The sequence below is a fragment of the Nasonia vitripennis genome, chromosome 2, assembly GCF_009193385.2.
Source record: "Nasonia vitripennis strain AsymCx chromosome 2, Nvit_psr_1.1, whole genome shotgun sequence".
NCBI lineage: Eukaryota > Metazoa > Arthropoda > Insecta > Hymenoptera > Pteromalidae > Nasonia > Nasonia vitripennis.
This window is the reverse complement of record NC_045758.1, coordinates 25965814-25990939: the sequence shown is the minus strand read 5'-3', so window position 1 is coordinate 25990939 and position 25126 is coordinate 25965814. Positions and strand designations below refer to the sequence as shown.

At 48.4% G+C, this 25126-nt stretch overlaps 1 protein-coding gene across 3 annotated transcripts in view; it reads right to left on the bottom strand.

The window, feature by feature from the left end:
* Positions 1–1237: 1237 nt before the first annotated feature.
* The window catches only part of LOC100121727 (putative polypeptide N-acetylgalactosaminyltransferase 9), a 95865-nt gene continuing 71976 nt past the window's right edge, over positions 1238–25126 (bottom strand). For 2 of the 3 annotated variants that reach the window (XM_016982078.3, XM_032596880.1), the window contains 8 exons: positions 13949–14118; positions 11867–12180; positions 11242–11440; positions 10653–10822; positions 10318–10446; positions 7433–7543; positions 4707–4835; positions 1238–3277 (listed from right to left, as the gene is read on the bottom strand). In XM_016982078.3, the coding sequence (XP_016837567.1) occupies positions 3137–3277; positions 4707–4835; positions 7433–7543; positions 10318–10446; positions 10653–10822; positions 11242–11440; positions 11867–12180; positions 13949–14118 (1363 nt within the window). In that variant the 3' untranslated portion in view covers positions 1238–3136. Of the gene's footprint in view, positions 3278–4706; positions 4836–6604; positions 6710–7432; positions 7544–10317; positions 10447–10652; positions 10823–11241; positions 11441–11866; positions 12181–13948; positions 14119–25126 lie in introns of all 3 variants that reach the window. The other variant, XM_016982080.3, reaches the window with a different exon arrangement.

Below are 25126 nucleotides of genomic sequence, written 5' to 3'. Positions count from 1 at the left end.
CCCCCGCCTCGCCTCGCTCTGCGCGCACTTTGTTCTTTCGCCGGATGAGCTTGCGCGCGTGGGTGGATGGATGGCTGGATTCCATGGGGAACACCGCTGGGAGCTTTTTTTATCCGATCGAGGGCGAGAGGGGAGGTAATTAAACCGATCGATTTTTCAGCCTTTCAAGGATGAGAAGCAGAGGAAGCTGTGATTTTTTGACCGGGATGAGGTGGACAAATTTGAAGGGTGAGCTTGAATGGGGAGGATCATTCGGAATGAGGCGCGCGCAGCGGTCGGAAACGAGGTCAAGCTCAAAAACGACGGGCGCAAGCGCCGGGACAGGCTCATTCATGCCGCGAGATATTACAATGCACTCGGCGCTAATGCGATTGAATTTCGCGCTTTTAATAATATTACCAAAGTGCAACGCAAAGGCGCAACATTAGATCCGGTGTATTAGCATGAATTAATTTCCAAATGGCATCTCGCGAATTCGTGGCTCTCGCTGCGCAGCAGCGAATCAAATTTTAATAAAACTTAATCCAGGACGAAAGTTATTTGAATGAAAGCCCCGAGGTTCTTCGCTAACGGTACCTATATACATATACGAATACGTATAAGCCGCTTCGGCGCACTAGAGACAACGGCTGCAGCAGTGGCGACACTCTCGTTCATAACGCGGCTGCGCTAGAATAACGAGCGATTTCATTTTCGTTCACCTGCTGCTACCGCCGCCGCTGCCAGCGCTGTGAATTCAGGCCTTAATCTACCCGTATAGCACTTAATTGCCGCTCTCGCCTGCGAAAATACACGCACACAGCACTGGCTTTGTTTGCTTACACGCGTATCATGACCGCTTTGCATTTTGCATGTTTAAGTTCTCGCAGCTTTTTTCGCGCGAAATGAGCTTTATTCGCTGCGTATAACGGTATAGCGGGGCAGCAGCACAGTCTCTCTCTCTCTCTCTCTCTCTCTCTCTCTCTCTCTCTCTCTCTCTCTCGGTTTGCCGAAGGGAGAAAATTCAACGCATGCGAGTTCCAGCGCCTAATGCATAAAACATCAGTTCATTGTTGGACGGCGCGGTTAAAACGAAGCCGCTAATTTAAAATACATAAATCAAGCGTGAGAGCGCGAAATGTTTACGCACACGGTGCGCTCGCTCGCTTGTTAGTTGTTTTTTCGCGGTCGCGCGCTCTGTATTGCTTTGACAAGGGATCTCTGGTGAGTGGAGATGAGCAGATAAAAGAAATTCTCGTAACATAAAACAACATCGATTTTATTCAACACAAATGCTTGCACGATATCGTAGAGTTTGTTTTCTTTCTTTCTTTCGCCGTGATGATGACAATAATAGTTTTCTTGTTTAAATTCTAACTCGTAATAGTTATTTACACGAAATATAAGGCACGTTCGATATTACATCGATAAACGCGCGGCGCGCATCGCGCCCTGGAGAATTCGCGTAGTGCAATGTCGCCGCGCTGTCTCATATGTCACTTTCTCTTACGATATGCCACATCCTTACCAAATGTAGAAAATGTTCTTGTGTATTTATATTTATATATGTATAATATGCATGTATATTCGTCCGTATATAAACCTTTCTTTCTCTCTATATTAATCTCTTTCATTTTTTTTCGTTTTTAATCTTTTGACAATGCCATCATCTCAACGGATTTACAGACGTACTTATTCGCCGCACTGAATACACACACACGCAATCACGCACGCGCACTCGTTACAATCGAATCGAATCTCTGTCTGTCTCCCAGTCGGGAATGGAAGTTAGTAGAAGCACTTAGTATCAGCCGGTAGACGCTTGATTAGTTTCCTTCCTCTTCTCTTTGACAATTAAATGAGTGGCAAACCAAAGTAGCTTATCGTGTTCGTGTGGAATCCTCGATTCGTCCATTAAAATAAAGCAATTGACAGATGCGCAGTCGTTCAGAGCTTAATTAAGAACGGAAAGAGCGACGGCTGATTGTGGAAAAGCGATTCGATTGGCCCAAGTTACAGGAGTATTTTTCCTCGATGCGATTGATAGAAAGGTGAGTGGTGGTGGGGGGGGGGGGGGGGGGGCTGACGCCCAAACGCGAGGGGCCTTGGAATTATTTATTGATTACAATAATTGGCAACTAGTAATGAGCTAATTTAAAGTCTCGCGCACACAGACTCTCATGTACAGTAGTATACACTCGGCTTTCACACTTTCTCTCTCTCTATCTCTCTATTCGTATTTCTATACTTTATTTGTCTCTCTTTCGCACAGCACCTTGCGCTTTATAATAATCCTTTTTCTCTAATTAGTCCGGAAAAAATCTCTTTCGCGAATCTCAATGCACTCGGCTCTCTTTCTCTCGTTACTTTTGTTACTTTGTTTACATTATACATCTCTTTCTTTCAATCTCCGTCGAGCGAACTCGCGTGGCGTCTTAAATTCTAAAATAAACTGGCATTGATCGTAGTTGAATTTATTTTACAGAAATGTACAAGGCCTACGTCAAGTCTCTGTCATTTCGTTCGTATTATAGAAAAAATATAAAAATAATTTTTCAACGTGTGCGGACGAGCGCACAAACTGAACGCGTTAAGCCCATTATTCGTTACACGTCTAGATACTTCTCTGTCTCGCTTCGTCATCATCATCGCCCCCCTCCCTCGAAGCTCGAAAAAAAGAACGTCCAACAACGAGAGAAGACTCGAGGGAATATCCGCCTCCACGCGATACATAGATGCATAATAATCGTAATAATAGCTATAATAATAATTAATAATCATTAATAATAGTAATAATAATAAATTTTCCCAGAAGAAAACTCGTCGCAACAATACACAATATCATAACATAGCACAATCGCCAACAGTGCATACAATAATAATTCGTCGTCTCTCTTCTTCTTCTTCTTCTTCTTCTTCTTCTTCACGCGTAAGAAAAAAATGCGTCTCACAGGAGCGCGGAAGTGGAACGCTGGGAAGATAAGTCGGAATGTGTAGTGGTAGTGGTAGCAGTAGTAGGAATAGTCTTGTCTCGCTAGTCGTTGGCGCCTCGTTGGCGTATCCTGGATCTGGATTTCCCTGGCAGGAGTCGAGGGCCGAGGTACGTCGCGAGCTGGTGCAGTCGGCGCTGTTGCAGCGCCCTCAGGGGGACGCGGTATCACAGCTTCGAGGGGTCGTAGTTTTCGAAGGCCCACCTCTGCCGGGGCGCAGCCGGTGAACACTCCTCCATCAGCAGCCGCTGCTTGCTCTCCGTTATCGCCAGGCACTTGCCGCTGCTCTCGTGCCTGATCTGCTTCGTCTGCAAATATTTCGTGTGAGATTCAATAGGTCGTATCGTTTTCTATCCGTCGAACAATTTTAAGCTAAACTGACGCGATTTTAAACTAGAAAAGCGCAACCGAAAAACGCGGTAAATTCCATCAAAAATAAACGTTTCCTTGAAACGAATATAACGATAGCATTTCATTCTCTCGCGTCGATAAATTACAGGCCGCGGCCTTTCTTTACACTCCGCAATTTGGCAAAAACCTCGATATCGACGCGCTCGAATAACACAGCCGTCAGTCAAAACATCGCGACTATGACACCCGACCTCGCCGGCTAATTACGCAACCGATGAAAATTCACGCGAAATTAAATCGTCCGAACGATATTGTAAAATTTTTCCCGTAACAGAAACAACGATAAAAACGCATTTCACACACGAGCTCCCATTCATCATGCAGAACGCGCATAAATAACGAGCATAATCTCGTGTATACGTATAATATACGCATCGATAAGTCTTTTTTAGCGCGTGAAAAAAGCGCGCTTTTTGATATTTTAATGGCGCGCTCGGGCTCGCGAGATTGAATTACGGCCTCCGCACCGGCGAGTCATAATGAAAACGCTTTTATGCAGCAGCGGCTGATCGCGCGCAGGCCGGAGCTGCTACGCCCGCCGATAATATAATGATAAAAAAGGGGAGAGAGCGCGTATAATGCAGTGGCCGTTTCGGAGTCGACTCGTGTGACCCCGTCGGAATCTAATGAATATTTTCAAAGCGCGCTTTTATTGACTGCTGCTGCAGGGACGACGCGGCCGAGCTAATGAAGCTACTTAGACGGAGCTTCGCGAGGAAAATTTGCCTTTGTGTAGAGGATTTCAGCTGTTGAATAATTTATTATACTCTCTTTTCTGTATAGGATAATTTTGAACAATATACCTAATTTTCAAAACGCACAGTCAAACGGTGTAAGATAAAGGCAATAATAGCAGAGAGCAATACGGCCCGATAACGATATCGGTAATATAAAATACCGCATCGCGCAATAAAAGTTCGGACTTGCGAGAGTTAAACATTTAATTAAACCGAAACGCGCGAGGCCGATGTATTTTTAACGTTCAATTACGGCTGCAATATCACGGGATCCCGTACAATTTCTTCCGCTTCTCGAAAGTATAAAACGCCCGATCCAATGCCAGCTCGTATATGAACAAATTCGAACTCGCGCTAACTTGGCGCGCGATCCAACTCCGCAATAACAAACGTAAACTACTTCTTTCTCTCGCGCTCTTGGCGAGAGCGTTAAAATTTTAGCAACCTCATCAAATATTTGACTAATCCAATGAAAGCAAAGAGTCGCTCGCAAAACTTGGCGAAGCCATTTCGAAGCTGAATCATATACGTTTCAGTACACAAATATAAACTCGGCTCGCGGAGTAAAATTCAGCGCACACGCGTATACCTGAGTATTGTAGGTCCACTGCTGGTTGCCCTTGCTGCCGTGGCAGGGGTAGAGTATGACGTCGGTGCCGCTGTAGTCCAGGCACGACTCGTCTCTGCGTATCTCTCCGGTCTTGCTGAGCATCCAGTACTGCGGTTCAAAGGAGCATCCGGTCATTAAATCCATTGGAAAAATCAGAGCGTACAACCCACACCGACACACAAGCACCAGCAGCACTAGCAGCAGTGTACAGCGCTAGGATAGATATCGAGGATTCCGAGACGTAATTAGCGGCCTGACTGCGCCTTGAAATTGACTCGCGTTTATCCAATTTCGAGAGTCTACAGCACCAGTCGATCTCTATCCTCCTCGCTGTATACGCTGCTTCTTTCGGGGATACGTGACATGCATATATACAGGCAGTTATACAGCTACATGCGGGAGTAACTCAAAATACGAACTCGAATACAGCACAAGCTTTGCTACAAAACACACACACGCACACATAGAGTGGAAGCAAGCAGTATCGCGCATGATTAAAAAGTCGAGTAATTAGTTCGATGCGCCGGCCGGGGCGCGGCCGCGAAAAATCATCGCGCAAATTCCAATTAAAAATTCCAGCGCGTCGCGCGTTTTAATTACGGTGTAACGCGCGCAGCAGTTCCAGAGAACGATGGAGGAAAAGAGAGAAGCTAGTGTACAGAGCTGGACGACGGAGAGAGAAAGAGAAAACGCGGCGGCAAAAGGTCAGGCCGTTCGTTCTCATTCCGCGCTCGTTACGCCGCTCGCGACAAAGCTCTTTATATCCTTTTTCTCCACTGCGGCGGCGGCGGCCAAAAGAGAGTAGAGCCAGCAGGATTTCGCCGGCGCAAAAGTTTAACGGGCCACCGTCCAAGAGGCGCGTGATTGCAGAGGGAGAGACGGCGGAGTAGCAAAAGAAACGTCAACAAGCGAGCGTAAGCAGTTTACTCGCGGGCGATCTCGTTATATACCTGCGATACGCTCCGGGCAATCGCGCCGAGGACGAGGACTGAATGAAACGACGTTTCGACGGAGGAGGATGATCACGCGTGTATAGAGGGGGAAGGGGGTGTATACCGTCCTGGGAGTTTAATTGAAAAGGATCAGGAAAGGTCGCCGTTGTTCTTTCGGATCGATTCTCACCGATACGGATTTATTTAGTATTAATGTTGGCCATCTACACGTACGTATGGGTTTATTGTTGTTGATTAATTAGCAGCACTCAGGTCACACACCACCGCACACCTTTCTCTTTTGTTTGTTTGTTTTTTTTTTTTTTGTATACATGAGATGAGCAATAGGCATAACGTTATTGTTTTCCTTTCTATTGTGTCCCGATATGAGAGAGCGGAAATGAAAATTAGTTTTCCTCGACAGTGTGCACGCGACGAGCGAGAGCGAGATTAATCACATCAGCGGCACTTGTTTCGCTCTTCGACTCTTTCGATCGACGGACGTCGGCTGAAAAATTTGAAGCTCGAAACTCGCCACCCGCATATGCGGAGCCAAATATTTGCCTACACGGCACGACCAATTTTTCTCTCCTCGTCGTCGAGCCGTCGAACGAGCTCGGTAATACAGTGTTATGGCAGGATTTTTTCAAAATCAATACGCAGGCAACGTTGATGATACACCAGCACCTAGCCAGCGTGTCGCAGTGGTCACGCCTCTCCTGCACCTGATGGCAGCGACTCCGAGAATCCGTGATTACAGCCCCCCCCCCTCCCTCAGTCCTCAGCGGGAAAGAGTCTACGCTACTATACAGAGTATAACGTAGAGAGAGAGAGAAAACCACCAGAATAGCACCCATATCCAGTAGAGTAGAGTAGAGTACGTCAGTCAAGATCAGATACAGAGGCGCAAAACATTATCGAAAAAGGCGGAGGCGTCGCGTGTACCTGATTGCCGCCCTGGTTATGACATTCATAGAAGCCTACAGCCTGGTGCAGGTCTTCCGGGTTGCCTGGCGAGTCTATGCACAATCGGCTAGCCAAGTGTCGGATCTGCGCTCGAACGTGTACGAAGGACATGCGGAACATTTTTTCATTAGATACAGAGAGATGGGTAGACCGAAAAAAGGGTTACAGTAGTACAACAACAGACTGGAAAAAAATAACGGGCGCAGACGACCGCCGGCACATGTCTCGCAATGCTGCTGTACAACGGTATAAACGTTATATGTGCGAGTGACAAGCGGCAGCCTTAGTTACACAGAACTTTGCACACATATATACCTAGATGACTTAACCTACAGTGTATACATTTATGTAAAACATGCTTGCGGTATAAACAGTATGGATTACGTACAAAAAAATAAATAAAAAGACACATAGAGGTGAGAGAAACTATACTACTATTAAATAGCCGTATGCGAGAGCACCGGTGCGCTGGCTTCATCTTCGGAAAATCCCCTCGATTAATTACTTCTGTTTAGCCGCACGCGATCGATCGGCGCATAGCTGGACAAACGCAACGCCCGATAAATTCCAGCGGGCCGAGAATCGTCGGGTTATTTTCGACGAAATCAATTTAGGTAAAGCCGGCACATTGGTGCACGCAGACGAAAACAACAAAAAAAAAGATAAATAAAAAGAACAGAGACGCAGCGCAGAGGTCCATTCTCTCTCTCTTGCTGGTGGGAGTAGCAGCACACGTGCTGGTGCAGTGCAGGCACATACATATATCAGAGCTTGAGATGCACTGATTTCTCGTGTGTATTTGTGTACCTGGTTGCCTCCTTGGCGATGGCATGGGTAGAGCCCGGCCGGCTTGTGCAAATCGGCCTTGCGTGCAGGCGAATCCAAACAGGTGTTGCCGCCCTCGCCCAAGTTTCGCACCTAATTGTATCAGGTTAATATCACGCTTCGGCAGACTTGTTAGTGCTACTCGTTACTTCCTAACCATATACACATGCACACGCTCATATGGCACTGCACAGCGTCGAGCTTTTGATCTCTTTCCCTCTCTTGTTCGCATTTTTTTTTGCGCAGCTCGCGGATTATATTATTCGCTGATTCCGAGCAGATGACTCAGCGATTCTCGCGTAATCCTAGAACCGCAGCGAGCTCTCGGATATCGTTCATTCAAGAGCGGAAAAATTCATTGAGCTCTTTTATACACTCGCGTCGTCGCCGTTTTGAAAAAAAAACACACGCGCCGGAGTATGGGATTTAGCGGGAAACGCCCGAGCTTTTTCCGGCGCAGATCGATGCGAAAAATAAAATCCCCGCGTATTTCGTTAAAGACAGTCATGAGCATTCGCACCGCAACGTTCTCGATTTCACGGAATGCAGTATACGAAAAAAAAATGTGCATAGAACGCGATGCGTACACCGGATATGAGCGAGGGGAAAATCGAGCAATCTCGAAAAAATGCGTATAAAATAACGCGCGCGGTCTAAATAGAGAACGAGTAGAGAGAGGGAGAAAGAGCAAAAGCGCCGTACTGGAAATTCCGAGTCCTCTGTGCTGGAAAAAAAGTTTTAGAGGCAGGGGACGAAGTTTATTAGAGCAAGTGCGCACGCGCTAAATATTATCGATCATCAGGAGCTGATCCGAAAAGCCGATTAGCCGCTTTAATGGTTCCTCGTAAATACGCTGAAAAAGCAATGCTGCACTTTTTTTCGAGCTCTGCAGCCGCGGCGAAAAACACGTCGATGCGTATTGGAGAAATTTCAAAAATAGAGTGGCCTGAAAATTAGCAAAAAGTCAGGGAGATGCGCATCCGCGTGGAATCTCGTTTCTTTTTCAGTGCTCCCTGGCTTTTCTGAAATGGTAAAAAATTTATGATCAAAGAGCACACGGTCCTCATTAGTGTACGAACATGACGTGTCAACGGAATACATCTGGCTCTCTTATACATTTTCCAAAAAATCAATCTCGCGGCACTGCGGAACGGCACGTCATTAATATGCTCGCGCGCGATCGGTCGTGTTCCAAATGAATGTACAGCGACGCGGCCGTCGTTTCGAGACTTAAAAAGTCCGTAATGACGAGTAGCGCCGTTGTCACGTAACGACGGTACGAAAGCGCGCGAAATTATTCACGCCGACTGCTCTCTCTCTCTCAGCGTGCCGACTATAAATTCCGCGCGATGCCGATGTCCCTGCAGTACGTGATTTAAGCCAACGCCGACGGATCCGAGTATAATCGCCAGCGACGAAGGAAAAAGGGCCGCAGGGACAGACGACTATGTGTATACGTGTATACGGCACATGCAGGAAAGAATGGAAAAAAGAGGGTGAGAGGAAACCGAACGGCCAATAATGTACGCCCGGGGATGGCAATCGTGCGGGCAAATCGCTGTTTTACGAGCCTTTTGTAGTGGGAAAGCGTAGGAGTCCGGTCCTCAAGAGCAGCGAATTCCTACGGCTTTTTTGTCGTTCGGATTTATATACGCGCGCGTGAGTGTGTGTGTAACGAAAAAGTAAAACTCGAAGAGAGAAAATAAACAGCAACGACGGACGGGAGGAAAAAGTTGCTAGTGCGAAATTGGTAAAAGCCGAGCACTCGCACGCGCTCGCGAGAACAGCGGTAAACACACTCGCGCATAAAGCGCGAAAAAATATAAATCCGGCCAGGTGAAATGTTTTTTTCAGAGCTCGTCAGCTCGCGCGCGACAATAACGTTCTTTCTCTCTTGCGTAAATCCGGTTATCTCGCGCACGAACATAAAGTATGAGAGAGGAGAAGCTGCAACGAGCGACGATTTATGCTAGAAGACCGTACAGTCGAGCGTTGGCTTTTCTCTCGAAGGAAAGCTTGTGTACACGTAAATGCATCAGCGAGGATCGGACGTCGCGGGATTGATTTCGCAATTACCCGCGAGAGAGGATAAATCTGAGGGGAAAAACGAATCAATCGGGCTTGTCGCGCTCTGCCGGCGTTCGAATTAATGCATCGTTCTTCTGCGGCAATAACGGCTACTCCCTATATTTCCAACGAGTCATGGCGCAAGAGAGAGAGAGAGAGAGAGAGAGAGAGAGAGAGAGAGAGAGAGGGCCTTTGAAAGCACGCGCTAGCGGGCGATAAACGAGTTTCGACGATAAACGCGCGCGACGATATCGATGCTTGTGTTTCTCGCGCGAACAAAAGAAGTGTCGGGGACCGAGAGAGTATGTGCAGCGGCGGCACGGCTCACTCTCTGTGTATAGGTATGAAAGGAGGTCGGCCATTTTTGTTACACTCTTATCGCGCGTCGATCGAAAATTATTTTTACAGTTATTACACTGCGCACTGCACGTGTATCTCGATTCTTCGACGCGCGATAATGCCCCAGACGTATTCCGTTAACCAGTGTGCGAGATTAAATCTATGCGCTGCAGATCCAATCCAGCCGAAAAATCTCCGGCGTGGGTATACAAAAGTTGGAGAAACCGACGGCGAGGAGTCTCTGGAATGAAAAAAACTGTATTATTACGCCAGCTAGAAGTCGAGTCTCTCGACTTTTTTACGCCCCTGCAATTCCAGCCGGATGAACGCAACAGCAGTGTCTGCATCTGTAAACAAGTAACTCGGCGACGTAGCGGCAGCTGTGTTGAAAAAAAAAACGAGAGAATAGGGAGGAAAACGCGAAACGACGATGAAAAAAAGAAGAGGCGCCGAAAACTTACCTCGCCGGATGCGACCGCCTCGCCGGGAATGAAGAGCTCCGGGTAAATATTGTCGAGATACCATTTGAAAGACTTGCAGCCGAGATTCTTCCGCAGCGCTTTACGGTCCGACACGTCTCCGTAATTTCCCTGCAAGTGAAGAATCGTAAAACGATCGTAAAGAAAGGACGAGAAACGAGGTACGCGTTATCGAGCTGGTATTTTTGTTAACACGGAATGAACAAAAAATATAAAAAACGTTGCACTGAGCGACGACTACGTGTCCTTTCTCAAAAATATACACTCGGTCGCTTTCGCGCGCGGAAAAGTCGAGAGAAATAAAAAGGAGTGTTAACCTTGTCGTGGCCTATCCTCTGGTAGTAGTACTTGGCGTACTCGTCGAGCCAGACCTCGCTGAGCCTGATGCTATTCCTCTTGAGCACGTTCACGCCGCTGCGCCATTTGTAGGGCGAGCGTTTACGGAAGATGTGGCCCACGTGTGAACACGGCACTATCTCCAGCGTTCCTGGACACGGAAATAGAGTATGTGAATTATTTTCGCTTGGTACGTCGATGTTGTTTGATCCGGGCCGATCGGTATCGACTTATACACTTCCCAATGATACGAGATTAACTTTTGAGAGTCGATATTCACGCGTTTATTCCGAGACAGATTGCGAGATCGATATACAGTCGCAGATTGGGCTATTAATAAAAGCCTTATACATAAACTCGCGCACAATGCGAGACTATACATGTCACAGCCGAGACAAGGCAAACGCGAAACTCTCTCTCTCTCTCTTCTCTCTCTCTCTCTTCTCTCTCTCTCTCTCTCTCTCTCTCTCTCTCTCTTCTCTCTCTCTCTCTCTCTCTCTCTCTCTCTCTCTCTCTCTCTCTCTCTGTCTCGGAGGAGGAAACACGGGAATTGAATTATCAGAAACCTACCGCCGCACATCCAAGTCTTGAAGGAGAGCTCGAGGTTCTCGCCACCCCAGATGTCGAAGCCGCTGTCGTAGGTGCCGAGACGCTCGAAGAACAGCCGGTCGATGGCGAAGAGGCCGCCAGCCATGGTCGGCGACCAGACCGGCTCCGCCGGATTCTTGTGTCGCTTCTTCTCGCGCTCCGGCACCGCGTGCCAGTTAAACTAGTAACAAGAATCGCTCATCAGTTTTATAGCTCCTGGTCGAGCTGGTTTGGCTTTTTTTCTGGTCTCGAATGGATTTTCAAGGGGATTCGTGCGTCGAGTGTGATTGAAACGTAATTAGCTGAGTAGGTTGCTTATCGGAGTCGTAAAGGAGGCTTGATAAGTTTTCTTATTACAATTTGAATTACGGACGCTTTGAGGCATTTGCATTTTACGAGGCGTATCGCGACGTGTTATTGTTCCTTTAATGGAAGTCGCTGAAGAAATATCGACTGTTAAATTTAATAACACGATCTTTCGCTGCGCCCCGAGAATATTCCATCGCGATCCGTAGGTGTACTGGAATAGTCGATGAAGTTATCTCGAAATAGAAGAAAAGCCGTTCTCGAAGTGACGTATCAAAATCCTATTCATAATAAGACAAACCTGGAGGTTCCAGTCGAAACCGCCGACGTTGACACCGCCCGAGTCCCTCCAATGGTACTCCAAAGTGGTGTCGTCGATGACGTCGATGACGGGACAGACGACAGTCGTCTGATTTCGGGCGATTCGATCGAGCAGTGGCTCGAGCCATCCCTCGGTACACTCGCAGTGACTGTCGAGGTACGTCAGCACCGGTGCCTTGGCCATCGCCGCCCCGAGCAGTCGAGCCCTGATCAGCCCTTCGCGTTTCGACGCTCGAAGGATCTTCACCTTAGGGTAGTTCATCATGTAGTCCTCCAGCTGACGCTTCAGGTGGGCTGTAAGGGATAGAAGGATTATTTTCCCTCTGTAATTCGATATTAATAGACCGAATGAACCGGATTAAATACGTTCTCAGAATAGAGCTAGCTCTGCCGCATACACGGACGCGAGTGACCCGAAATAGAGATTATGCAATTTATATCCGTGCAGCGGGAAATAGACGTTGACACCCTCTGAATAACTCGACCCGAAATTTATCCTTCTCGCGCGCGATAACAACACCCCGCTTATCTGCACTCGGACAAACTTTTGTTATTCCCCAGCCACACCCACGCGCACGTCCGTCCACGAGCAATCTTCAACTGCGAGAAGTGAAAAAAAAGAAAGAGAGCTGAGAAGATCTCAAAATGCAAAGAAAGAAGATCAGCCCGCGCGGCAGTATAAAGGAGCGCGCAGTCATCCCCGAAGGAATATAAGCGCACACAGCTGAGCTCTCGCTCTGGCCTCCTACTCGATTTACGAGTGACGATTAGATCGATATCGCTCGCGCGCGCCGGCAGGACTTGATTTATTCGAATAACGAATGGTTCAGGCGGCAGCAGCCGCGATCTTAAGCCTTTGCGCGCGAGCCCCAGTGTGCGCGGGATTAAGCCTCCGCTGCGCGCGAGTATAAGGGGATTCGGCTCGGATCAGCATGTTTCGCGCCCGGACGATATATATATACAGATGTATACACATATAGAGGTCGAAAGCGGTTTAGCCGCGCGCACAATGGCACGCAATCGTGTCGTTTCTCGGACGATGCTGTGCGGCTCCGCTCGCAGCGCTGCAGAAAATCGACGGACTATTACTCTATGGGCTGTATGTGCTACTACAGTCGGCGCGCGATGCTACTTGCCGGGAAATTTATATGACGAGCGAGTGTGTGACGCTATACGCGCGGGCCGATCATCCTAATCTCTCTCTGGGAGAGATTTCGATCGCCGCTGATCGTTCTGTGGATTTCAACGATCGGAATTCGAATCGAAGAAAAGCGCGCGAGAGTAACCTTGCTCCACTTTTCGACACTTTTTCAAAGTCGAAGATTCTGCTCCGAGAGAAAATTGCGATTCCGCATCGCTGAAAAGAAAACCTCGGACAATCAGTCGCGCGCATTAATTCCGAGAAGCTTTCAGCCGCTCCGAAAGCTCTTCATTTTTCAAAATCCCCATTACTCTCCGCAGCGCGCAACACAATGCGAAACCCATAAGCGCGCATGTATTCCCTTGATTAATCCGCTCCTAAGTACACTCTCGCGCATGAATGCCCGTGGGATCGTTATTATCCGCGACGCTGTGGATTATTAAAAAAAAATGAAAAAAAAAAGAAAAAGTCCGCACCGTTTGTTATCGGGGGTACATCTGCGCGATTCTAATTAAAAATAATAAAGCGTGCGCGCGAACAAAGGCACTTCATCATCTAGTTCCGATGATAAAACAATCAGCGCTCGCCGGTTATGTAACGGGAGCGAGAGACGAGTGGACGAGGGAAAAGCTAGTCGGTGCGCGCTGTACGCGTGTATACACAAAGGGCCAGTGGTATGTTTATGAGAGCAGGTTCCGGCCGGTCGAGCTTATCTCGAAGCTTTTAAGAGCAGCAGACTCTCTCTCTCTCTCTCTCTCTCTCTCTCTCTCTCTCTCTCTCTCTCTCTCTCTCCGTGTGCACCGGATTAGTCGCAGACTCGAATCTTGGCTGCGGCCTCTCTACTTTCCGGAGCAAATTGAGCTTAATCGGGCTAATTAAAAAGAATTAGAGAGACTCGCGTGTGTGCATAAATATACTCACGCATGTCGGAGTAGTCGTCGACGAGGATGATTTCCTGGATGAGGTGGTCGGGCGACCTGTCGAGGACCGAGTGGACCGTCCGCAACAGCACCGACCAGGCCTCGTTGTGGAAGCATATGATGACGGCCGTGGGCGGCAGGTCCTTCTGGTATCTGCCCGGCTCTTTGCACCTGCGAAGAGAGAAAAAAGAGCGATGAGAATTAGGAGTTCATATCTCGTACGCCAGCGCTTCCCTTTTTAACGCCCCGAGAGCTTTTTGCGCTGCTCTAATTCAATGTACCGCGAGGAAAAATGCGGAATACGCGGAATACGAATTTTCCGAGAGAGAGCTTTTTTTGCAGAGGAATATTATAATAATTTCGCTTAATTTAATTAAACGTACGTCATAAGGATAGTCAGATGTGCTTTTTAGAACTGCAGTTACACAATGAAAAGTTCACGCTGCAATAATAATAATAAAGGTTCCTCGAAAAGCAAATTAATATTTCGCCCCCGATCGATGCAGCCTCGAACGAAAGAGGTAAACACAGAGCTCTAGCACGAGTCGAAATAATGCATCGCAAGCGTTATAACAGTGTCAGCAGCGGCAGAGGGATAATCAAACACCCGAAAGCCACTGGCGGATTGGCGATAGAGGAGCTCGCTCGGGGGAGAAAAGCGCACTCGTCACGTAATAAGAATCGAGGACTGACTGGGAAAGAAGACGTGAAAAGCGCCGACGAAGAGCTGAGAGGAAGAGGAGCTACTCGGGTATTCCGCTGAGCGCGCGAGAAATCGCAGATGCGCGTCATTCGATATCTGGAGCGTCTGATTATCGTCGTCAGCGGCGGCTCTTTTGTCACCTGCGCGGAGATGTCGAAGGCCAATCGAGCTGAAGGAATCGGAGAGAGACCTTTCGAGGGTTATACCCGGAGATTTCTTCCCCGTCGGCACTCTGACGATGATGCTATCGCCGGCGCGTTGAGGAGGAGATCGACGGGGGCTATAAATGAATGTTTCAACTTCGTTTGCGCTTATCTTATGATGCGATAGGCCTTCTTTTCTCTGTGATCTATTAATTCGTCGCTATATCCCTTGAAGCGAGGAAATAAAGCTCAGTAGTCGAACTAACACAATTATCGGCGCGTCTCGAGACAATGGGAGCTCGTTGGAAGCTACTGCAGCCGGGGGTGCAAACTCTACTCATCGCGAAACATCGAGAGAGCGAGAGGAGGCCTCAGAAAAGGGAACGACGTCGACACGCAGAGAAGAGACAAAGGCCGACTGGGCGCGTATATTGCTTCCTTATTGGAGCCCGGCCAGAGGCTTTTACAGGCCTCGCTCGCTTACTCGCTCTCTCCAGCGTACATATCCCATCGCGAGAACTCGCTATACAGCTCTGTATAATGTTATACCTATGTGTGCGTGTATTATACCGAAGCTGAATTTTGAGATATACCCACAGTATTACTATTCCGGATAGGCTAATTAGCGCTTCTTGATTTATTGGATCGGAGATTGAGAAGAATATATCGACGGCGGTTATTCGACGCCCCCGCACTTCCCTCTCTCTCTCGCTCTCTGTTAATTTGATAATTTATGGAGCTGTCTGCCCGCGCGCGCTCGAGGAAATTCGATAAAACAATTTCGCCGTTTCCCGATATGGCGCCGCTTGATATATCGCCGCCTTCGCCTCTCGCGCGAGCTGCTGAAGGAGGAGCGTTTTTATTGTTGAAAATTGTCAGAACGCGCCCGTCACCGTATAAAAGTCGCTCCGTCTCTCGCGCTCGCTGAAAAAAAGCTAATTAGCGCGTGTTATAATTTCGTTCTCTTTAAAAATGCCGCTAATTTTTCTCCCCCCCCCCCCCCCCCGCATAATTCATTCGACGTTGCCGCACACTCGGACTCGAATAAAAGGCTCTTCAAGGTTGCGAAAAAATATCAAGTGCCCTGAGAAAATTCTCGGGAATATAATATTCCCTCGCGATGTCATTAAGCGAGGAGTATTATAACTATAAGGTATAATTATCCCTGCAGTAGTATAATAATGAGGGACTTTGGCGGGGGAATCAAGTGCTATGAAATATTAACCGTAAATCAGGGACACGCGCGCGAGTGAGTTAAGGAGACGTGTGAGCCATTCACTGCGCACTCGCTTATAATTCGGCACTTCGGATCCAATTTATACCCATCTCCCTCGCTCTCTGTGTATGTGTGTGAGATAACCATCCTCGAGAGAGAGAGAGAGAGAGAGAGAGAGAGAGAGAGAGAGAGAGAGAGAGAGAGAGAGAGAGAGAGAGAGAGAGAGAGAGAGTTTCTAATGACTTTAAATATGCGCGTTATTACGGGAACAGAGAGTGCAGTGTATGTGACTGATTGATATATAACGGGGCGTTTTTCACTTTTTTCAATTAAATTCCTCCGCGTCCCGTAAATTATTGCGAGCCTAATTCTATTTTATTCTCCGGCGCGCTTTTTTTAGCGCAACCCGAGGCGGTCACCGCGGCGATCGATATTATTAATACCGTAGATTTAACCTCTCCGCGCGCAACGGTGAGAGCTAAAAGCGAATTTCTCAAATTAAAATCTCGCAAATAAAATACATCCCGAGAGCGCGCGTGGCACGTTCCCCGGAAAATTATAGATAAAGACCAATGCGCGCGCGAATCAAAATAAACTCTTTGGCAGTAGTAGTAGCAGCTATTTCATAACTCCGGCTCCTCGTGCGGAAAGCCCTCCGGAGAGCGTAAAATGTTAGCGAAGCTCGCGCAGTAGTCGAGTTTCCAAGAAGCCGTCGCGCCAATCGCTGTACGTCACGACGATGTTCCCCCTCGAACCACCGCAAACTCTTCTCTTCTGTACTTTTCCGAAACCGCGCGCGTACGCGGCAGCTAATGGACTCTTTCCTTCTCTCTCTTCTCGACGAGAGAAAGGAGAGAAAATATGTGGAGGAGAGAAGAGAAAAGGGAAAAAGTAGTCGAGCATCGCGATAGCTCGCATGGTATACAATCCCTTATGCAAAAGTTGACGATATTAATCACGCCAGGCGCATCTCTCCCGCCGCGGCGTTAATTCCAGCCAATTAATTACCCACCGCACGTCTCTCTCTCTCTCTCTCTCTCTCTCTCTCTCTCTCTCTCTCTCTCTCTTATTCTCTCCCGAAAGTTTAGTCTCCGCGCGGACCATTATACGCGCGCTGACGCCTCCCGCGATTCATAAATTACAGCACCGGGCGATAAGGGGACCATTTTTGGGACACTTTTGTCGCGGAGATGTGGAAGGAGCGCTAAATCACGAAAACTTGCACGCGGTCTCACTTTCCCCGAAGAAAAATGGAAATGCACGATAAGCCGGACTAGGGGTGAAAAGAGTGAGAGAGACGAGCTTAGAGAAGAGGAAGGAGAAAACGCGGTGGAGCTAGCCACCGAGGTAGAAGGTACAAGCAGATTGAATCCTGCAAGATTCCCCGCCGCCGCAAGCTTGCAATTTCCCTGCGCGTCGCACGTGTGTCGCGTATACACGCCACAGTTCTCGACGATTACGACGCGGTGGCAGCTGGCGCGCGCGCGAAGGTCATCGTCGATAAGTTGCGCCGCGGTCGATTTTAATCGTTTCCGAGAGACACCCAGAAGCTAAGGAAGCTTCCCCCCTCTCTCTCTCTCTTCACGAGCTTGCAAAGAGTATACACGCACAGAGTGTAATTCCCCGCGTGACTGGAATTGTAGGAAAGTTTGCGGGGGCGATCAAAGCTGTACACGTGCGCGCGAGCTACTACAGGGATGAGAGATCGCGAACTTTCGGAGTAGGAGTTGGACTTGGGTTCTCTCTGCCAGCAGGTGTTTGAATTTCAAAGCTGCTGCTGCACGCGTGTTTAGCGTCTTCTGGAAAAGAGCGTCTTTATGGTGTCTGCTAGCGAGCTGTTCTGTGTATAGTAATACAAAGCGGAACACGGGAGTCTTTTGTGCGTTCGCGTATACTGCTGGCGGCGGCTGCTGATTGGTTAGGCTTGGCTGCAGCTCCGCCGTCGTTTTCACGGAGTTTGCCTTTGGCAGCGATAATGGATGCTCTCTCTCTCTCTCTCTCTCTCTCTCTCTCTCTCTCTCTCTCTCTCTCTCTCTCTCTCTCTCTCTCTCTCTCTCTATATGGAAATTGCCTTCGCGAGGGAATTAAGTCTGACGCGTTTCTTTTTCTATCACTTTGTAGTTTGCGCGCAAGGTCTACCGCGAGCACGACTGTTACTACTCACTTGCGAGATCGGAACGTTCTTATCTTTATAAACACTAGACGCGATTAGCGATTACCGACAATAAGATTCCGTTTACCAGAGCAGCGCAAAAACCGACGACCACAGCTCGCATTGTCGTAACGACTCTGTACAGCGAGTTGAGCAAGCAAATAAATTTTGTCCTCCCTCTCGCCGAGCGATTCTTATGAATTCGCCTGCTACGACTATATCCGTTTTACGAGCCAACTCGCCGAGCGCGCGCAAAAAAAGGCATCTCACAATCGGGCTCATTACTCGCCGCAGTGGCCACGAATTAAGTCGCTCCGTCGTATAATAGCATCTCGCGCGCGCGCTCGACAATAGCGCGGCCGTTAAACCACAGCCGGCATTAAGCAAACTCGCATTACGCTTTTCGAGAGCTAGAGGCCTATAGCTACACTTATACACATTCGTACAGGAAGAAAAGGTATAGGATAAAAATCCGATAGCCGCGCGTATATGCGCGAGCAGCAGCGGCTTAACGATCGTCGAGCCAATTGCATGCAATACGCGACGAAGGTGCGGTGTGCAGCCACTGGTCATATTTGTTTTTCATTTCTCGGACTGCTCCATTATTTTGGAATAGCATAGCCGCGCGCGGCTCTCTAAACGCCACGCCGGGTTTGCGCGCACTAGCTCATCGAAAAATTGCGAAAAGTGAGGGAGAGAGAAAGAGCTTGGGCATCGATTTTCCGTTATTTTTCGACGTACGTACGTAGAGAGGAAAGTATGGAAAGAAAATGCGCACTAGCTGCGCGAGGTAAAAGCTTCGCGGAATAAGGGAACGACAGCTGCGAAAATAGAACGTTTTCACGTGTACAAAGGAAGCCGATCCTCGACTGGCTCTCCGTCGATTTGTCAACGACTTTTCGCGTACGTATAGATATATACAGGAGGGAAGAAAACGCGCGCGTCACCAAACGCAAATTCACCAAATGCTCTTTTGAGCTTGCGACGACAAGGGACTTGCGACTCAGACTCGAAATCGTCGAGTTGAATCCTCTTCATCTGTGAAGATTCGTGAGAGACGCGACGATGATGCGCGAAATATGCGCTGGAGGACGCTTTGAAGCCTGCATCGCCTTTGTCGGTCTTGGCTATGGGTAAGGAAGCTCGTCGCCGTTACGATGCTGCAGGAGTGATGAATGCTGCTGCTGCTTCTGCTGCTCTGCTTTGATTAAAGTCTCTGGCGTTTGATGTGTATTAATTAAATTTTGATTGAATTGTAATAGAAGAGATGACGGTGTGTTTTGGAAAGACGGATTCCTGCGTGCAGCTTATTGCGCTCAAGTTGATGCATTTGCGTGATGAATGAATGTAAGATTTTAATGTGAAAGTTCGTTGTTTATTCGGATATTGTAGTGTAAATAAGTTTGTATGTTTACGAAATTCATGCGCGCTGTACAAGCGTGTTCGCAACGTCGGACTGCACAGTAAACATCGATTGCTAATTCAAGTAAATATTCAAACAGCTAACAGGGATCAATTCCGAGATAATCTCTCGCTTGTATAATAAAATAAAACAATTGATCCCACACGAAGCAAACCAATCGCTCTCCAGAAATCTCGAACTAAAGTTAGCCCGACGTCTTCATCCCGCCGACTCCCTCTATATCCTATTCCGACGAAAAAAAAGCAGTCACACAGAAGCAGCGACGAAAACTCGCTCCGTCGAGTAAGAAAATCGCAGTGTCGTGAGCGTCTCTCTCTCTCTCTCTCTCTCTCTCTCTCTCTCTCTCTCTCTCTCTCTCTTGCGCAAAACCTCTATAACGTGCGAGACATCGATGCGCTCTCGCTTCCGTTCGTTCGTTCGGAGGCAACAAATGGAATGGTAAATAGCGAATGGACGTTTCAAAACCCACTCGTGACCCGCATACCCGACGAGAGAGAGCCCCTCGTTTATCTTATCTCCCTCGTATACTTCTTTTCACGTGCAGCAGCAGCGACAAATGCACACGTGCGCAGCGAGGATTCGCGGAATCGATGCGTTAGGGATAATCTGTCGTGCAAGCGATAGTTTCAGGGAACAGAGCTTTTTTACGCCGCCGCGCGAGGTCGTTTTTCGCTTTACTGATTGTGAGTTTCGCTTATTCGGTTGGATAATTTCGTGACGCCAAAGCTCAGCGCGTTAAAACGCTCGACCGAAATCATCGCCCGCTGAGTAATTTCCACCAATCAAAAACCTTCCAGGCGAGTTGCCAGAAATAATAACCACTCTCGTTAAGCTCGCCGAGGAAAAGCTTCTCACAACGAGAAAAATTCGAAGAAAAACGGACGCCCACGTATACTGCACTACAGCAGCATAGTATCACGTATAATAAAAATGCGCCGCCGCCGCACGACTCATTGACCCGCTGCCTAATGAGCGGCTCGACTGCACCGCCAGACACTCACAAGTGCGTCTTGAGAGAGGAGCGCCTCGGTGCATCGCCCCCTTGCATTTTTTCGTTGCTGCTGCAGCACCTAGCGCATGTTTATTCAGCGCGCGATATTGCTGTTTCGGCGAATCCTATATGCACATTTCATATGCGCACAAAGAAAGACTACCGCTGCTTCGGGAATCCCAAAAATTTCGTCGTTATTAAGGGACACGTATGGTAAATTCCGCGCGACACGCCAAGAAGACGCTGAGCGCGGAGACAAAGAGAAAGGAGCAGCGTAGGCGGTTGAGGGATTCCTCTCTATACCGCCGCTGCTGCTGGGCCCTGATCTCGAGAGCGAGGTGAAGCAACGCCCCCTCGAATCTCGCATGCATAATTAAGCGCGACGTATGCGCGACGGCTCTTCTCCTCCTTTTTTTTTCTCTCTCGAGTTAATTACCGCGCGCTAGTTGTACACGTCCGATATATTCGAGCGACGCAGTACAGGCACATCGGAAATCTCATCCGAGCGAAATCCCGAACGTATGAAAGCGCGGCTTGGAATATTTGCCGGAGCAGCCGCCGACGAGGAGTGTCAGACACGTCGAATAATGCGCGAACGAGCATTTGTCAAGCATTTCGACAAGCAGCAGCGCCTTCCAAGACGATTTGCCAGTAAAAACGTCCGTAGCTCTCTCTCTCTCTCTCTCTCTCTCTCTCTCTCTCTCTCTCTCTCTCTCTCTTCTTCTCTCCTCGCATTCGCACGTGAGCTCCAGCACAGCGGGCGATGCGCCTTGAATAATGGATCGGCCGGAGTAACAACTGCCAGAGTCCGCGTACGTGTGTATCGGAGCCTGCGCGCTGCAGAGAAGAGCTCTTTCCTCGATCCAGCTCTCGCTACGTATCTTTTAAAGCGGATATGCGTACGGGTTATACGCTTTTTCTGGGAGACTCTCGAGTTATATAGCGAGTAGGGCTCTGAATTAGGTACGTCGCTCGATCTTTGATTCGTTCGATTCTTTAGGAGGCACATACCTACACCGCGTATGCAGGTTCTCGTAAAAGTTAACGGCCCAGAGCGCCAGCCAGCACTCGAGACAGAGAAAAGCAGTTCGCGCGTATTGTTTGTTCGATCGCAATCATTAGGTATGAGAGACAGCGGAGGGCAACTTTCGGAGAGTGAAACAACAAATCTTTAGATAACGTGGGACGCGCGACGACCCCCGCCGCCGGCGCCGCTGCTGCTGCTGCAAGTCCATAAGACCCGACGGCTACAACTTTATGATTACCGTCGGGATAACTTTACGATGAGAAAGAAGTTGGCCTCCAACTTTGCCTCCTTCTTCTCTCCTCCTCATTCTCCTCCTCTTCTTCTTCTCTATCTGCTTCAAGCCGCTCTTATATATCTTTTTCCCGAGCCGTTCGTCCTCTTGTGTTTCATTTTCGAACAAGCCTCGACTGCTCGCTTCCTCGCGGAAAAGTGGCAATCGCGATAGCGATAAGAAAAAAAGGCGTCTTCATAATATATACCACGCAGCTTTACACGGGGGCGGCGGCTGAATTTATGTAGGCAGCACGTAGGAACCATAACCGATAATTGAGGCTCCGAAAATCGCTTAGCGCGCCGCCGCCGGCGGCCTTTACTCCCTTGGCGCGAAACGACGGATAAATCCGACTAAAAGGCCTCGATCTTACCGCGCCGAGCATTAGACATTACGGCGGTTTAATGCTCGTTATCGAATATTTATAGCGCCCTCGAGTCTTCCATGTAGCCTATACTCGTGATACATATGCGCGCGGCTCTGTTCTCCACAAGGCGAGCGAGCGAGGGACTAAATGACGTATATATATGTCTGTCGGTGGGGCAGCGCAGTTACGCGAAATTTTATCAGGCGAGATAGCCCGGCACGAAGCTTTGATGGCTATACTTTCCTGGATGTGTATGGAGGTACGGACTTATCGTTATTCACTTATACACGAAGCGGCGGCTGCCTTTTCGGGGATATGGGATGAGTTTTTCAGATTGTATTAGCTTTTTATATAGCAGCATCAGTGGGCTACTATAAGGAAGTACGAGCCTCTAGAAATATGCAAACGTTCGGTGTTTTACATTTTCAGAAACGGATATTACGTTCAAAGAAGTTTGTGAATTTGTTTGCTTCGGGCTCTCCGCCATAATCGCATCTATACAGTTTAAACGAGAGCAAACATTTTATCAATGCGTACAGCCACATTCAACAAAGCTTATTCGCAAAGCCGATATATAAAGCGCTGGTATACATGCACAAACAAACAGTGAGACGATATTTGCGCCGCAGTTCGCAGAGCAAACACTATACGGTTATGTACGCCTCGCGCGCGCGCATAAAAAGGAAAACATCCTATACATAATCGGTACTCGAAAATTCACGCCAGTTCGCGCGAAATCGTCAATTACCTCGTTTCTCCCTCCCCCGAGCATCGAGTTCCGTGACTCAATGCATAGCTCGTGCTATCATTACATCAATGCTGCCGGGGAAGACAATTAAAACTTTAGGTGTACGCGGTGCTACTCTCTCTCTCTCTCTCTCCCTCTCTCTCTCTCTCTCTCGTAATACGTTAGATTGTTTGTGCCGCCGCCTCGCCGAATTCCTCGCAGCTCCTTCGCAATTCAGCTCTCGCGCTCGGCTAGCTATATGTATACGCGTCGCGCGCTTATAGCTCGAGTCCCCGGTTTCCTTAATTGGACGTTTTGCTCTCGCGAGCAGTGTAAATCTTAGGTCCGGCGCAGCGCGAGAGGAGATAATACTAATTAGACGCTTGTCTGAGCGCGCGGCGATATCAAGATGACGCTGCGGTAGATGCGCACGCTTCTGCTCTATTGTACTTATTACGACCTGGCGGATTAATCCCTCCTCGCTGTCCTCCGTTTCCGCGCGCAGTAAGCGTTGCCGGTTCCTGTTTTGCTCCTCTGTTCTCTCGACGCGGGGCAGAAATTGCCCTCTCGATGACTCACTCGCTGCTCTCTGATCCCCGCGATGCCAACGAGATTACCGAGGCGAAACGAAAAAAATGTTACGCGTGGGTGGAATGCATCGTTAGGAGAGAGAGAGAGAGAGAGAGAGAGAGAGAGAGAGAGAGAAAAAGAGAGAAATATAGGAATCGGTAGGGAAGAGTGCTAAGAGGGGAGAGGCGTATTCGGAGGTATTCGGAAAATCCAATTACCCAAGAGAGCACTCTACTATCTCTCCGCGCAATTTGCGATGCATTCCCGCAGTCGGGGCTCCACAAGCCGCGACAGAATCCCGCGCCTGCGGTCGGAATCACGCGGGGTATTTGTTATTTCGGATGCCGAATGTTGTAGCGCGCGGCTTGTTTAAAAGAGGCAAGAGCGTAGCTCTGCCGAGTCTTCTCGCATAGCTTGCGCCGCTGCTGCTGTACCGCGCTACTGACCGAGTGTTTACATGCGGAAGAGAGGGCATGTGCTGCCGGAGTTACGGATTGGTTATTCGTTCGGAGCGAGTGATTATTCGGAGTTGCGGTGTTGGGAGCAGCTTTTTCGAACTGTATAGCTGTACTGCCTCCGTTCAAATATTAACGAGCGCGTATGAGCTGAGTCGTGAAATCAACCGATTGCATTGTTTATACGAAGCTTCAAAAGCGGGTTAACTTTCCTACACGTACAGAGTTCCGAGAATACGGCCTACTTAAACATTGAAGCTATAATCTCCCACTGGAGCGTTTCGAACTCGTCGACAAACAATAGGTACACCGCCGCGCGATTCTTACCGTTGAAAATACATAAGCTCGAAGAAAGAGCCGAGCTTTGCATTTTTCCACACATCGGCGCTGATTTTCTCGGCGAGGAAGAACAACGTTACAGCAATGCAACCCATATATTTCGATATATCCGAAAAGAACAACAGCATCGCGCGCGGGCGCTGCCGTGCATACATAAACACACGACGCGAAGTACAGATTCTCCGATATTTCGTGCGCTTCTGCATCTGTTTCGAGCGGCGCGCGTCTCTCACGGAAAAGGAATCCAATCCGATGCATTATTCCAGAACGATTGACATCTGTCACAAATCGCCCCGCTGTATTAGATTACCTGCAGTCTGCATCTCGTCGCGGAAAATCGGCGAACGCCAGAGAAAGACAAAGCTGCGAATTACTAACGCGTCAGCTATATAGACAAATCGCAGCTTCTCGATATATATTTATATCCGGCTCGACGCGCTCGATAAGGCTATGCTGTGCAGCAGCAGCTCATTTTGCGCAAAGAGACTTTGCCTAACTCTGTGCGGGATCTTTTGATGCGAGTGAAAGAAGCTAATTCCTGATTATCAGTTTCAGAAGAAATTCAATTACCCACGACGACGACGACTCGTCCCATCTCATTTTTTTTTTTTTTTTTTTTTTTTAATGGAAAAGTACTCAGGCTGCCTCTTCAAACACGACGTTTCCAGCAGACGGCGTTTCAGAAAATTGGAGCGGAAAAAAGCCCGCGACCGAGGCTGCAGTATACACGCGGGGATGGATATTCCCGCGGTAATTATCGCCGATTGAATCGTTAATATTTTATCTCGCGGTCTC